The sequence below is a fragment of the Leptosomus discolor genome, chromosome 12 (genome assembly GCF_034619465.1).
Source record: "Leptosomus discolor isolate bLepDis1 chromosome 12, bLepDis1.hap2, whole genome shotgun sequence".
Taxonomy (NCBI): Eukaryota; Metazoa; Chordata; class Aves; order Leptosomiformes; family Leptosomidae; genus Leptosomus; species Leptosomus discolor.
Genome location: NC_141402.1, coordinates 12,285,967 through 12,298,693, shown reverse-complemented (window position 1 = coordinate 12,298,693; position 12,727 = coordinate 12,285,967). Strand labels below are relative to the sequence as shown.

Here is a 12,727-nt window from a genome sequence, read left to right as displayed (position 1 = left end):
CCCAAACTTATAAATTGAAGTGAAGCTAAATATTATGCAAAGCTACAGGTAGAAGTTTTAAGGAAGACTTTCCTTCTTTTCCCCTTACGACTTTCTTGGCACTTGCAATGTCTTTGTACCTTCTAAAGCAGACTAAAAAGGGAAAGAGTCTAAATACTACAAGCAGTATAAGAATGTAATAAAATCCTTGGAAGTAGACCCCTATTAGATATCTATGCTCCTGGAACAATAATCTTCCTGCCATAGGAATGGGAAATAGAGAAATCCTGGTCATAAAGGACTTACTGTTCTTGTTTGTCTTTATGCTGAGGATTTACAACATAATTAGGAACAAATTCAACAGAATGTAAAATCACATAAGGACTTCTTACACATGTACCTGTGTAATTTTAATAAGGTCTAACTTTAGATAGCAAGGCATTATTTTCACACAGGCAGTACAAACTAGTCCTGACATGTAACAGAAACACGTTATTTCCCACCGCTGTTTTGACTGTTTTTCCTTGTACGTGATTAGCCCGGTACGTTGAGTCTTACCATAACTGACATTCATCCCGTCTATATATCTTTCCATCTTCATTATCATAACAGTCACAGAGACTGACGCACTTCATCTGATCCTCATGAAAATATGGCTTTTCCGGGGGGCAGTTAGGGTAGCAGCCTGAAGGAAGCAAAAGGGCATATAGAAGGCAGAAAAGGTGAGAATGAGGGACAGCCAGCAAAAGTTTTATTTGTGCAGAATGTGTTTGCAGGTCTTGTTTTTAATAGTCATAATATTTACTACCTATTTTTTTCCAGTAATTCTAGGAAGCAATGCAGAGTACTAGCGTCAGCAGAGCCCACCCACGAGGACTTGGTCCTAGAGATGATTTAACTCCAGTTTCCTTACTCTGCCTCCATTCAGGTGGATGCAGTGATGTTGTAGAGAATTGAATGGTGCAAATGCAGCTGACAGAGGCAATAGTCCATTAAAGATCATTAAAAATATAATAAAATGTACCCACTTACAGGTACTTGCAGCTCTTTTTACCTTCTAAACCTCTCAAGTTATGGAGGCATTTTCCACTTGGGTTCCTACAGGTCTTCATACAGGAAGCTCCACAAGGCTTATAGTGCCACTCACATTCTCCTTGTTGATTGTAGTAATCGCAGAACAGTGCTAAGGAGAAAGAGAAATTTGGACACGTTCAGGAAAAAAAAAAAAAAGAGCTTTTTTTTTGACTCACGTCTGTTCATCGTATCCCTGCAATGCTGCTTGAACGGTCTTGAAAACCGTGAATGAAAAATTGTGTGACCATCAAAACAGCTTAGTGTGAAAAGTCTGCCCAGCGAGGTTGTACTGCACGTATGTAAGATACCCAGGGTGTGTGTTCATGGGCGTCAGCAGGGCAATGTACATCTAACTACGCTCTCAGAAGAAGTGTTTATGACATAAAACTCACGACAGATTGACGGGGTTCTCCAGGCTACGCAAACACCAACTTCACTACATGCTTGAGCGTAGGCAGCTACTGCTGTACAAAAGCAATCACAGTCTCCTCCAGTGTCACATGCGCAAGCATCTGTCACACATGCTTGGTAATACTTTGCTGGTTCAACCTGTTATTAAAAAGAAATGTAACACTATACATGCTGCCTTCTGAATTCTTTCTTACCTTTGCTAGGGTGATTTTCTTAAATTGTAATATCTCAGAAAAAAGCCCTACATCAGTAATTTAATTTTCTTTTGTTTATATACACTGTTAAGCACCAGAGATGATGCCAGATGATACACCCAAATCACGTATTGACAGATTTTTAAACACCCAGACTTGTATCCTAGTGGAAGATTAGATTCATATTCCCAAGCAATGTTAGGCAACTGCACTTGAAAATGAAGGTCTCTGCCAGTGGAAAGAACTAAGGCAACAGGAGGAGCACTGAGTTCCCCTGCATTGTTTGGTGTGTACTTGGTGCCAGAGAAAGGCTATGCTGATACTTCATTGCTATGTTATTCTGTCATTGAGCTTGTTCTGTACATGGTGTATGAGAATTTGTATTCAAGTCACACTACAAGAAAATACATAATAATTATGAAATTATTATTCTTTTGTAATAGGTCAATATTTCCTATGAACTAAATGTCCTTTTATTTCTTACAGGTATAAATCTGTCCCATTGAGCAGGATTCAGATTGAAATTTTCCTGACACAATTCCAGGTGAAACATGCAAATGAATTAGGCTTGCATGTGAAAATGTGTGAGGAGAGCAGCTTCGATAATACACAGACCTAGTCTTCACAGAAGTAAACTTCTGCCCTGGCAATACCTGAGAGTGACAGGCAGCAAAGATGTTGCTGTTAATGATGCTACACTGCTTCTCTGACCAGGACTTTCGATAAGGGTTGGTGGAACATGGGTCCTTTACGCTGGAAGCATCAGGACATGTAGAGGATACTTTCCAGCTGTTTCCAAACTCTAGGACATTCTCTACCACAGACTGACTCCTTGTAGTATAGTCATTGATGCCGTTGCCATCATAATTTCCACAGAGGCCACAGATCTGTCCCTGCAAAAGGAAGTAAATAAAATACTAATGGATGTGAGAAAACTTGAAACAACATCTGAGACTGAAAGAGTACTTGAAATTCAGCTCTTAGAATGGTGCAATTCCATTCTGTCACTCCTGAACATCTTCATCTTTGTTTCTTCAGCAACAGAACACGACCACTGAGGCTAGGAGGATGCTGCCATTGACATTGCTTTTACATCTGAACAATAAACCCATCTTTGTCATTTGAACCTTGTGGCTTTGAGGTATGTCTTTAATGAGGAAATGAGGACTCACAGCCAACTAAGCTTTTCATTTAAGCCTTGTTTTATACAATAGATGTACATATAAAAAAAGAACCTTACGAAGCTGTCATAAATACTACCAGTCCAGCCACATCGTCTGCTCATTGAGTCTTTACTGTTGTGACTGCTCACAGGTATAAAAAGAAATGACATTTTTCTTGCGCATCCAGAAATACCCCTCATTCTAAATTTATGTGTCTGTAAAACTGTAATAGGCTACAAGGGATGCTATGCTTTCTCTATGAATCTAAGGTGCATACTTTCCATATTACTCCTATTTTTATAAAGTGCCAGTGGGTGAGGCAGCAAAAGAACCTATGATACTGAAATAAGTTTGTATATCTAGTTCTAAATTACACTTAATTTATATACCTAACTGAAATGTGGTATGACAAGAAAGATACATTTTCCTTGTCACCTGTGTAGATATGTGCTTGAAAAATACATAGTAATATTTTACAAGAGGTTTTCACTCATAATACTTCACTTTCTTGTTCTTAAAGTATGATAATTTGATTTGTGTGTCAATGAGAACCAGAAATGATGGGTTACTTTCAAGATTAAGACTACGTACGTGACTCCTACACATGTACCTGTGTAATTTTAATAAGGTCTGACAAAGTCAAGTCCGAAAAAGTAGTTTGCCAGCTGAAGTTCTGTCAGGGCAAACAGGCACTGAAAGCTGACTTCAGAACTCAGAACAGCAGCAGGATGTGACATGCCTTCCTAAGGCACCAGAGGAATGAAAAACAACATGGGATGTCCTGCAGGAATGCTAGAGACATCACCCGTTTGGGATCTTGGCAGGGTCTTAACAAAATTCACACCCAGTCCAAATCTGGACTGTAAATTACCGTTTAAATGTTAGTTCCGCACCTTAAAACCAGGGCTGAGTTTGATGAAGATGCTGGTTTTCTTGTCCCACATGAGGATCAGTCCGCTTGTGGTCTCGACTACCAGGTACATACCCATGTAGCGGACTGTGTAAGGCACCTCCTCGGTTTGTCCTCTCTTCACAACACTGATGTGCTCCCCACCAAGTATCAGCTCATAGCTCTGAAACAGGAGGAAAAGGTGATTTGAAATTAACTCAACAGCTGCAGCTGTGCTCTTGAACATGTTTTTCTGCTTTTGAGAGTACTATGAGTATTTTATGTAATGAAAACAATCCAAATGTGCTGAGGCATAACTATATAGTTCAAATCTCAGGTTCCTGGAACTGTGGTAAAAAGGTATTTTAAATGGTTTGGCAGTCATGGAAAACTACATTGTACAGAATAAAATGAGCTTCTGACATGATAGGCTGAATTTCTGGTAAAGACAATTTTCCTGTATATCTGTAGTTTGTCCAAGAGCAGTATGGGATAGGGTGGGAAATGGAAAAGATAGAAAGATGGGAAGCTCTACCAAATATTTCACCTGAATCTGATTTAAGCTTTATTTACAAGTTGATTTTCTTTTTTAAATATTTTCCAACTTCCTTGAAGCAATGGATACCTAGGCTTCTCCTAAGCCCTAAACAGGTACAGAACAAAAACAGTTTATGTGCAAAACCTTCTCACCTCTAAGAAAACTTTGATAGATTTTGAGCAAGTTGTCCCAGTGTTGCCACAGGGAATATTTTCAGTGATAACCCTGAAGGTCCCATTGGCTGTGCCACTCTTCCCACAGTGGTCCTGGGTAGAAAATAACATTTAAAAATATATTGGTTTTGTAGACACGATCAAGGTTACGTCTCATTTACTATTGCTTGTTATCAGTACCTGGACTAGTGTGTATTCACAGTTTCCATTGAAGCTGAACCTTTTGTCATCAAAGGTATTATAATGACCATCTCCATAAACAGTACAAGTGCCCAGACATTGATCTTCAGTGCATTCCCACTTCCTGTTCTTGCATACACTAGGAATGAGAATAAAGCATTTTAATACTAAAACAACACACTGTTTTGTGTAGACATATCCCAACAACTCAGTGTCTGTTTGGCAACTCATCCCTGGACAACATTATGTTGATTCTAAAGCTGAAATAGTCTTTTACATTTTTCATGTCAAGAATTAAAGCGGTTCTGCTACTCGGAATGCATTAACTGCAAAACAGGATATACCTGACGAACACTGTAGTCCCAAAAATTTCCTCCCATTCTGTGCTTTGGCCATCTGCCTACATCAGAAGGAAACTTGCTCATACTCTTTAATCCAAAACTAAAAGATCCATCAATTGAACTATGCAATCCGAATCTTCCCTTACTGCTGTACTATCGAAGATCTTTGCAAAGGCATATGATGGAAGACAGAATGCTGCTTCCAAGGAAATGTTTACCAGGTGTTACAGTCAACGTTGATCTTCTCCCCAGGCTGATACATGGCTTCATTGTGAATACACGGACATTCCTCTTCAGGGATACAACCACCATTCCCATCAAAGATGAGCCCAGCTGGGCAAACGCAGCCAGATATACACTGCGTGCTATACTGGAAAAGTCAAGAGGAAGATACAATTTCAGAATGAAATAATCACAATAGAAAAAGGAAGATTAAATTCTCATAAGTTGTCTTTATATGGTCTTACTGCTGCCCAGCTTAAATGGGAGAGGACTACAAACTACTTATAGGACAATGGAACAAAAGGATGTTATTAGCCATGATTTAATAGAATATAAATCTATTAAAGACAAATGTTTTATGTACGACAATCCTGACTGCTCTGCTGGAGCCTGTGAAATCTGAAATACATGGAAACTTAAGTTTTGCTCTGTATGAGCTGAAGAATCCTTGCACTTTGTAGTGGGTGGTTTGTGGTCGAATGGAGTTTTAAAAAGAAAAGAAGTTGTTTTTTTTTTTTCAGTTTGGTTGAGTTACATTGAAATTTATTTATCTCTTGTAGTACTTATTCATGAAATGACGTGTGGCTACCATGTACCTAGGTGGAGTAAAACAATTAGATGTGCAAGAAGTTTATAGTTGCAACACAGTATGAGAAAGAACGATTTCTCCTAGCCAGTAATTTTCTCCTAAAGAAGTAAAATGTGTGGCAGAGCTGAAGAAAGGTAGACGCTAATCTTATTAATTTAATTGGATGTTACTTTATTATATTTTGGTCTAAGGGTCCCATTGTTAATGCTTCGTAACGTGGTCTCAGGCTTTTGCTACAAGAACAAAGTGTCTGTGTGGTAGATTTGAGTTAGATGAGATAGATTAATTACTTTAGCACCAAGAGCACAGACAAAACCTGGAAGCACCATCTTATCCAGCCATGACATACTTACACACTGCATGTCCAGAGTCTGGCAACTTTTTTGACATTCTGCTCCAGTTGTTCCTGCAGTGACATTTCTACAGTCAAAGTACACCATGGGAGATTCACAGACTAGAGGAAGGGAAGAAGTGAAAGCAGTTAGAAATGGCACAGAGTTTATCCCACAGCTGTTACTGTTAAAACCATCTAGAAATTCTTTGGAAATCGTGTATTTCAGTTAGTTGGGATTGCTGTCCCTATTCAATCTGTTAAATCAACTATTTCTGTCCAAAACCTGGCACAGAGAAAAAGGTAAGTGGAAGATTTTTTACCCGGAGTTAGATTGGGTGCTCCAATGCAATTCAGTCTTCCCTGGATACAAGTGCTGTAAGAGAGGGAAAAACATATTATTTTTCCTCTCAAACCATGTATTGAGACTGAGAGCTACTTCTCTCTTGACAAGTTTTAGAATTTTCAAGGGAATTTCAGAATGCTGTTTTGCAGATTCAGGAAATAATTTCCCTCAGTGCCACTACCAGTGCGGCTTTCCTATGATATCCATTATTGCTTAACAGGAAAATTAGTGTCTGTCTTTGCTTGTTACTTACTATCTCATAAGATCTCTCCGTGCTGCTGTTGTCATAATCTTATCCTTGAAAAATCATGGAATTAAATAGAAAATGCACTTAAATAAAATTGCTCTATCAATCTAGAAATTCCATAGAAGCATTCAGGTTGGAAAAGACAGAAACCCACTGGTGACTTTTGTTTTGGTGTTTGTTGGGGGAGGGTTTTTTTACATCCTATGTTCCTCCCTCCTACACTCACACATGAGTGTGATTTCAATTACCTGTCTCTTCAACAGTGCAACTGTCCTTGCTTCCATTGAGTCTGATCCTACACAACAGAGTAATATAAGCACGTGAACATTGTAGCTATTCTGTGATCGTAGAATCATTTAGGTTTGAAAAGACCCTTAAGATCATCGAGTCCAACCGTTAACCCAGCACTGCCAAGCTCACCACTAAACCCTGTCCCTAAGTGCCACATCTACACGTCTTTTAAATACCTCCAGGGATGGTGACTCCACCACTTCCCTGGACAGCCTGTTCCAGGGTTGACACCCCTTTACGTGAAGAAACTTCTCCTAATGTCCCATCTAAACCTCCCTTGGTGCAACCTGAGGCCATTTCCGACAAGGTCTCCCCTCAACCTCCTCTTCTCCAGGCTGGACAACCCCAGTCCCCTCAGCCGCTTCTCACAGGACTTGTTCTCCAGACCCTTCACCAGCTTCATTGCCCTTCTCTGGACACACTCCAGCTCCTCAATGTTCTTCTTGCAGTGAGGGGCCCAAAACCACACACAGTGTTCGAGGTGTGGCCTCACCAGCACCGAGTACAGAGGCACGATCACCTCCCTGCTCCTGCTGGCCACACCATTGCTTATACAGGCCAGGATGCTGCTGGCCTCCTTGCCCACCTGGGCACACGGCTGGTTCATGTTCAGCTGGCTGTTGACCAATGCCCCCAGGTCCTTTTCTGCGGGGCAGCTCTCCAGCCACTCCTCCCCAAGCCTGTAGCGCTGCCTGGGGTTGTTGTGACCCAAGGGCAGGACCCGGCACTTGGCCTTATTGAACCTCCTGCAATTGGCCTCAGCCCATCGGTCCAACCTGTCCAGATCCCTCTGCAGAGCCTTCCTACCCTCCAGCAGATCCACACTCCCGCCCAATTTGGTGTCATCTGCAAACTTACTGAGGATGCACTTGATCCCCTCATCCAGATCATTGATAAAGATTAATATTAAACAGGACTGGGCCCAGTACTGAGTCCTGGGGAACATCACATGTGACCGGCCACCAACTGGATTGAACTCCATCCCCCACCCCTCTTTGGGCCCAACCAAACAGTTTTCACCCAGCAAAGAGTTCGCCCATCCAAGCCCTGAGCAGCCAGTTTCTCCAGTAGAATGTTGTGGGAAATGGTGTCGAAGGCTTTACAACACCCACAGCCTTTCCCTCATCCACTGAGCACATCACCTTGTCACAGAAGGAGATCGGTCAGTCAAACAGGACCTGCCTTTCACAAACGCACGCTGACTGGGCCTCATCACCTGGTTGTCCTGTACGTGCCGTGTGATGGCACTCAAGATGATCTGCTCCATAACCTTCCCTGGCTTCCCGAGGTCAGACTGACAGGTCTGTAGTTCCCCGGATCCTCCTTCCGGCCCTTCTTGTAGATGGGTGTCACATTTGCTAACCTCCTGTCACCTGGGACCTCCCCAGTTAGGCAGGACTGCTGGTAAATGATGGAAAGTGGCTTGGTGAGCACTTCTGCCAGCTCCCGCAGTACCCTTGGTGGATCCCATCTGGCCTCACAGACTTGTGTGTATCTAAGTGGTGCAGCAGGTGGCTGACCATTGCCCCTTGTATTATGGGGGCTTCATTCTGCTCCCTGTGTCTTCCATCTCAGGGGAATATGCACCGTTCTTAAAAGTTGAGAATAAAGTTAAAAATTTGAGAGAGTATTGCATTGAAATGCAGGCAAGGCAGGGTGAGAGAGGTCTAAAAGTAGCAGATTTTAACAGAAAAATACAGATACTATTGCTCGAGTGTTTTGGAAAAGATTCACTGTCCTGGTTTGGCTCGGACAGAACCCCAGCCCAGCCATGCTGGGCAGGCTGTTAGCCGTTCAGAGTCAGCCAGGGCAGCTGCCCTGAGTGAGCTACAGGTGTAGCCCATCCCATAATGTCAGGTCATTATAAAGGGGGAAGGTTTGCTGGAGAGGGGGGGTTGTGTTTTGTTGGGGTTCCTTCTGATCACACTGCCCTGAGGACTGTGGTGGCTAAACAGTCTAGGCTGAGTATAACTATGTACACTTCATTTGTTTTGTTTTGCATTAGATATGTCTTTGCTTCAACCTTTGGATCTCCTCTCCTTTTCCTGACTCCCCTTCTCACCTGGAGAGGGGTCATTGGGTGGTAGAGTTTAGCCCCAGGTATGGGCTAAGTGAAGGCGTCCCCTTACCATACAACCCCATTTTCACGGACAGCTTCTCCAAGTGGTATGGGAGATCCTCTGTAGTAGCAGGGGCATTCATTAGCAGGCACACATTTGCCACTTTCATCCATGTAGGTTCCACTTATGCAGGTGCAGCCATCAACTGGGACAAACTTGATGCTACATGTGACATCAGGCTCACTCAGAGACCGGCAGGTGGGTTGACAGGAAGAGATGGTATAACTGTAGCTTAGGGATTTGGGACATGATGTGGTGTATTTTGCTTGAGAGAGGAAAATAGAATAGGTTTATTAATTCCAGATGGTAGTTTCTGGTGGGCAGTAGAAATAATATGTAAACAATACTGTACACCTCTGACGATGCTGCATCTTTCATGTAAGTGTATTTCTGAATACTTCTGAAGTTAGACCTGAAAAGCTACTGTACATACGGAGTAAGTGATATATACAAAGAAGAAAATATTTTTTCAAATTAATTTTTGGAAAGAAACCTCTATTTGGGTCTGCCATTCATTGCCTAGACAAGAGGTCTCCTTGAATGTCTCCTGGTATGCTGAAAATGGGTCTGCTGGATCAGTGGAACCCAGCATGCAGCTTCAGAGACCTTTCATTTGCAAGTGTTCTGGTTAGCATTACTAGTGCTGTTATTCTAATATGTCACATTTTCTCTACAATAGCTTGTGATACGTAAAGCTGCAGTGAAATTCAAAGTTGCCTAGAAACAGGTGGAGGCAATTGCACAGGAGAAGTCTCTTTCCTAAGCAAGCTATATCTCTCATCCATTCGTATTCACTCTCACTAGCAATGGATGGCTTCTAAGGGAACAGCAGACAATTACTTCCAGGAGTGCACTTAACAAAATCCCTTCCTCAAAACTTACTATATTGGTCTAGAAATCAGTATAAAATAATCTCCGATCAGCAGTTTTTATTGACGTGTGTTCTTAGGCAGGGGGATGGTTAAGAGTACTTACAGCAGATATCAGTCCTCCATCCACGCAGATGGATTCCTTTTGCAGTGCAAGCTCTCACATAGGAAGACAGGGCTGCACACAGACAGTTCTCACTATTTTCACAGTTACATGTGTCAAACATGCAATTCTAACAACACAGAGAAAAATAAAGTCTCAGCACTGGTAATATTGTCAATCTAAACAAGAAATGAATGTTATCTTTCTGGTTTTATGCACTAATCCTTCTTCAGATATGCTCACTCAGCCAACGGTAACATAGCTTTATCACTCCCTAGTCTTTGTCTAAGTTTCCTGGTAGGGGAGAATAAAGGTAGTGGAAATTCAGCCAATGTCTGCAGATATTATTGTAAAATAGTGATCTTAAAGTCTGTTACATGTTTAACAGCTTCCTGTTCCTTCGAACCATATTTACAAATATGCTGCATGATGCACGCAAAGCTCCAGTCCCAGTACCCAGTCTAGACGTGTCATCTTGCCGGTGGCCATACCTGGGCGATTCATAATGAGAAGAAAGATTGGCAACACAGTGACAGCAGAATTATGATAATTAGCTACTGGCTTTCTGTGCCAAGTCATTACTCATGAGATATGAGGCTGATGAGACAACAGCTCACAGATACTCAAACAAGCCTTTGGCATGCCTTTACATACACTACCTACTACTTGTGTCTATCCATCCAGGAGTAAGTAACTGCCTTTTCATTTGCAAGCAAGTCAGGATCTTGAAGCCACGACTGACAACTGAAATAAGTTAATGTTGCAACACAAAGAGAAACACGTGTTAAAGAGGGAAGTGCTGCAGTACAGAAATGAAAATATGGGCATTGTGTAAGATGAGACCTGTCTGGGACAGTCCTTTTCTGGTAGCTAGTTGTAATGATCCTATTTCTATTGGTTCTAAAGGGAAAAAACGGTCTAACAAAGTACCGTGTGGTAAACAGAGGGATTCACTGCATAGTGACAATCAGCAAAAGGTCCTTTGCTGTCAGTTAGTAGTCTACACCAGTGCTGAGCATATTTTTCTGTGAAGAGAACAAACAACACAAATGCACGTTACTCTGTGTATCTCATCAGTCACAAAACCCTGCCCTGGTCTATGAAGCCAGTTCTGAAATTACATCAAATCTCTCCTCCTGCCTTTTTTATTTCACCCAGCTTGTGGGCTAAGGTTCCTAAAGCCAAAGAAGAGGACTTGCTGAAGGGGATGAATGAAAGATTTCCAAAGATACTCCTGCAATCCTCTTCCCTGACACCAAGACGTCAGCTCAGACATCCTCTCTGTTTCCAATGACCATATGGTTTCCTTCGGTTATGTTTCTATGACTCTTCCTTTACTTTGTTACTTATCCCTAGAGCTTTCATTTTGAATATTTGTTTCTGATTTCAGACGTATGTTTTTACCAAGTATGTAAATCTTTATTCTCTTATCTTTGCTTAACAGCAGATGTGTTTTCCTTAGGGATGAGCAAAAAAAAAAAACCCAGAAAAAATTACAAGAAGCACGCACCATTATCAATGCTGAGTGCACAAGGGTTCTCAAAACTGCGCTGGATATTGGGGCACGAAGCCTGTGTTTTCCATGTGTTAGCAAATGCTGTTGCTGTTCCTTCAATTATTCCACTAATGACCTTGAAGTCATCAGTTTGGATATTATTGAAATTTCCACAGAGACCTGTTGAAAAGCAGTGAAAAGTTAATACTGCTCATACTAGACAAAAGACATTAAACAAGACGTTCTTCTATTTCATTCACTTACCACAGGTCTGCTCTTTGAAAATAGGATCCAGTCGCACAAACACTTGCATGATGGGTATGATTTGTATTTCAATCTGGACACCAAAGTTTGTCTGCATGATGATGAAGAATGATGAAGGTCTGAACACAGTGACATTAGCTACAGATGAAAAACAGAATGATCACTTTCCAGATGAGGTCAAATGCTGGAAACAGTGCATCATTATACTATTCTTCAATTTCTGTTGCAAATTCTGAGTTGAAATAAAGCCAATCTTTATGAAAGTGAATCAGAAATATAAATGAAAATTTACAGTTCAGAATTTGCCTGTAGCTACCCAGTTCTTAACTTTATGTGCTGTCTCAACATTAGGCAGTTGGAGATTACTCCTTGCAAGAAAATGAGAAGGAAAAGCTGTATGGCACTGAGCATTAAAAAGAAGAATAGTTCTACTTTTGTTTCTAAGCTTGTACAATATACATTGGAGTCCTCAGTCTGCAGGAGAGGGAAAATAAGGTGATCTGAAGGTCTGCACAGACTTACTGAGACAGAGAGCAAAAAAAATCAAATTTCTGTCTGAGGAAGTGTGAGCACAGGGGTGATAAACTGAAAAAAATAAAAGGGAAAAGGTAAACAGATGTCTTCTGTGTTCAACTTTGGGTAGTGAGAAGGAAGTAACCCTTACAGTGATCAAATCAGGAGAGTGTAAATGTTGTTTGCTTCTGTTTGAACTCTTGCCTATCTCACTTGTCTCTCATTTCTTTATGACACCAAACTTCCCACTTCTACTTCACTTGTGCGACTCCCAAACAGAACTGAGGTGTGACCATGCAGGTTCTGAACAACTCAAAGTCCTTTTATCTTCCATGGTTTAAGATAATAAGCAGATGTGGAGTTGAAATTCTGAGATTATTAGAGACAATGTAATT

The 12,727-nt window shown here is 41.3% G+C and overlaps 1 protein-coding gene across 1 annotated transcript in view; it reads right to left on the bottom strand.

Annotated features, from left to right (window-relative positions):
• LOC104352895 (uncharacterized) overlaps positions 1-12,727 on the bottom strand; it is a 43,042-nt gene that overhangs the window by 17,237 nt on the left and 13,078 nt on the right. The window contains exons 13-27 of the mRNA XM_086472004.1: positions 11,820-11,957; positions 11,571-11,735; positions 10,991-11,085; positions 10,064-10,190; positions 9,098-9,353; positions 6,408-6,460; positions 6,107-6,207; positions 5,161-5,312; positions 4,602-4,740; positions 4,401-4,514; positions 3,715-3,894; positions 2,312-2,551; positions 1,446-1,602; positions 1,034-1,162; positions 538-664 (exon numbers count right to left, since the gene is read on the bottom strand). Of these exons, the coding sequence (XP_086328130.1) occupies positions 538-664; positions 1,034-1,162; positions 1,446-1,602; positions 2,312-2,551; positions 3,715-3,894; positions 4,401-4,514; positions 4,602-4,740; positions 5,161-5,312; positions 6,107-6,207; positions 6,408-6,460; positions 9,098-9,353; positions 10,064-10,190; positions 10,991-11,085; positions 11,571-11,735; positions 11,820-11,957 (2,173 nt within the window). The remainder of the gene's footprint in view (positions 1-537; positions 665-1,033; positions 1,163-1,445; positions 1,603-2,311; positions 2,552-3,714; positions 3,895-4,400; positions 4,515-4,601; positions 4,741-5,160; positions 5,313-6,106; positions 6,208-6,407; positions 6,461-9,097; positions 9,354-10,063; positions 10,191-10,990; positions 11,086-11,570; positions 11,736-11,819; positions 11,958-12,727) is intronic.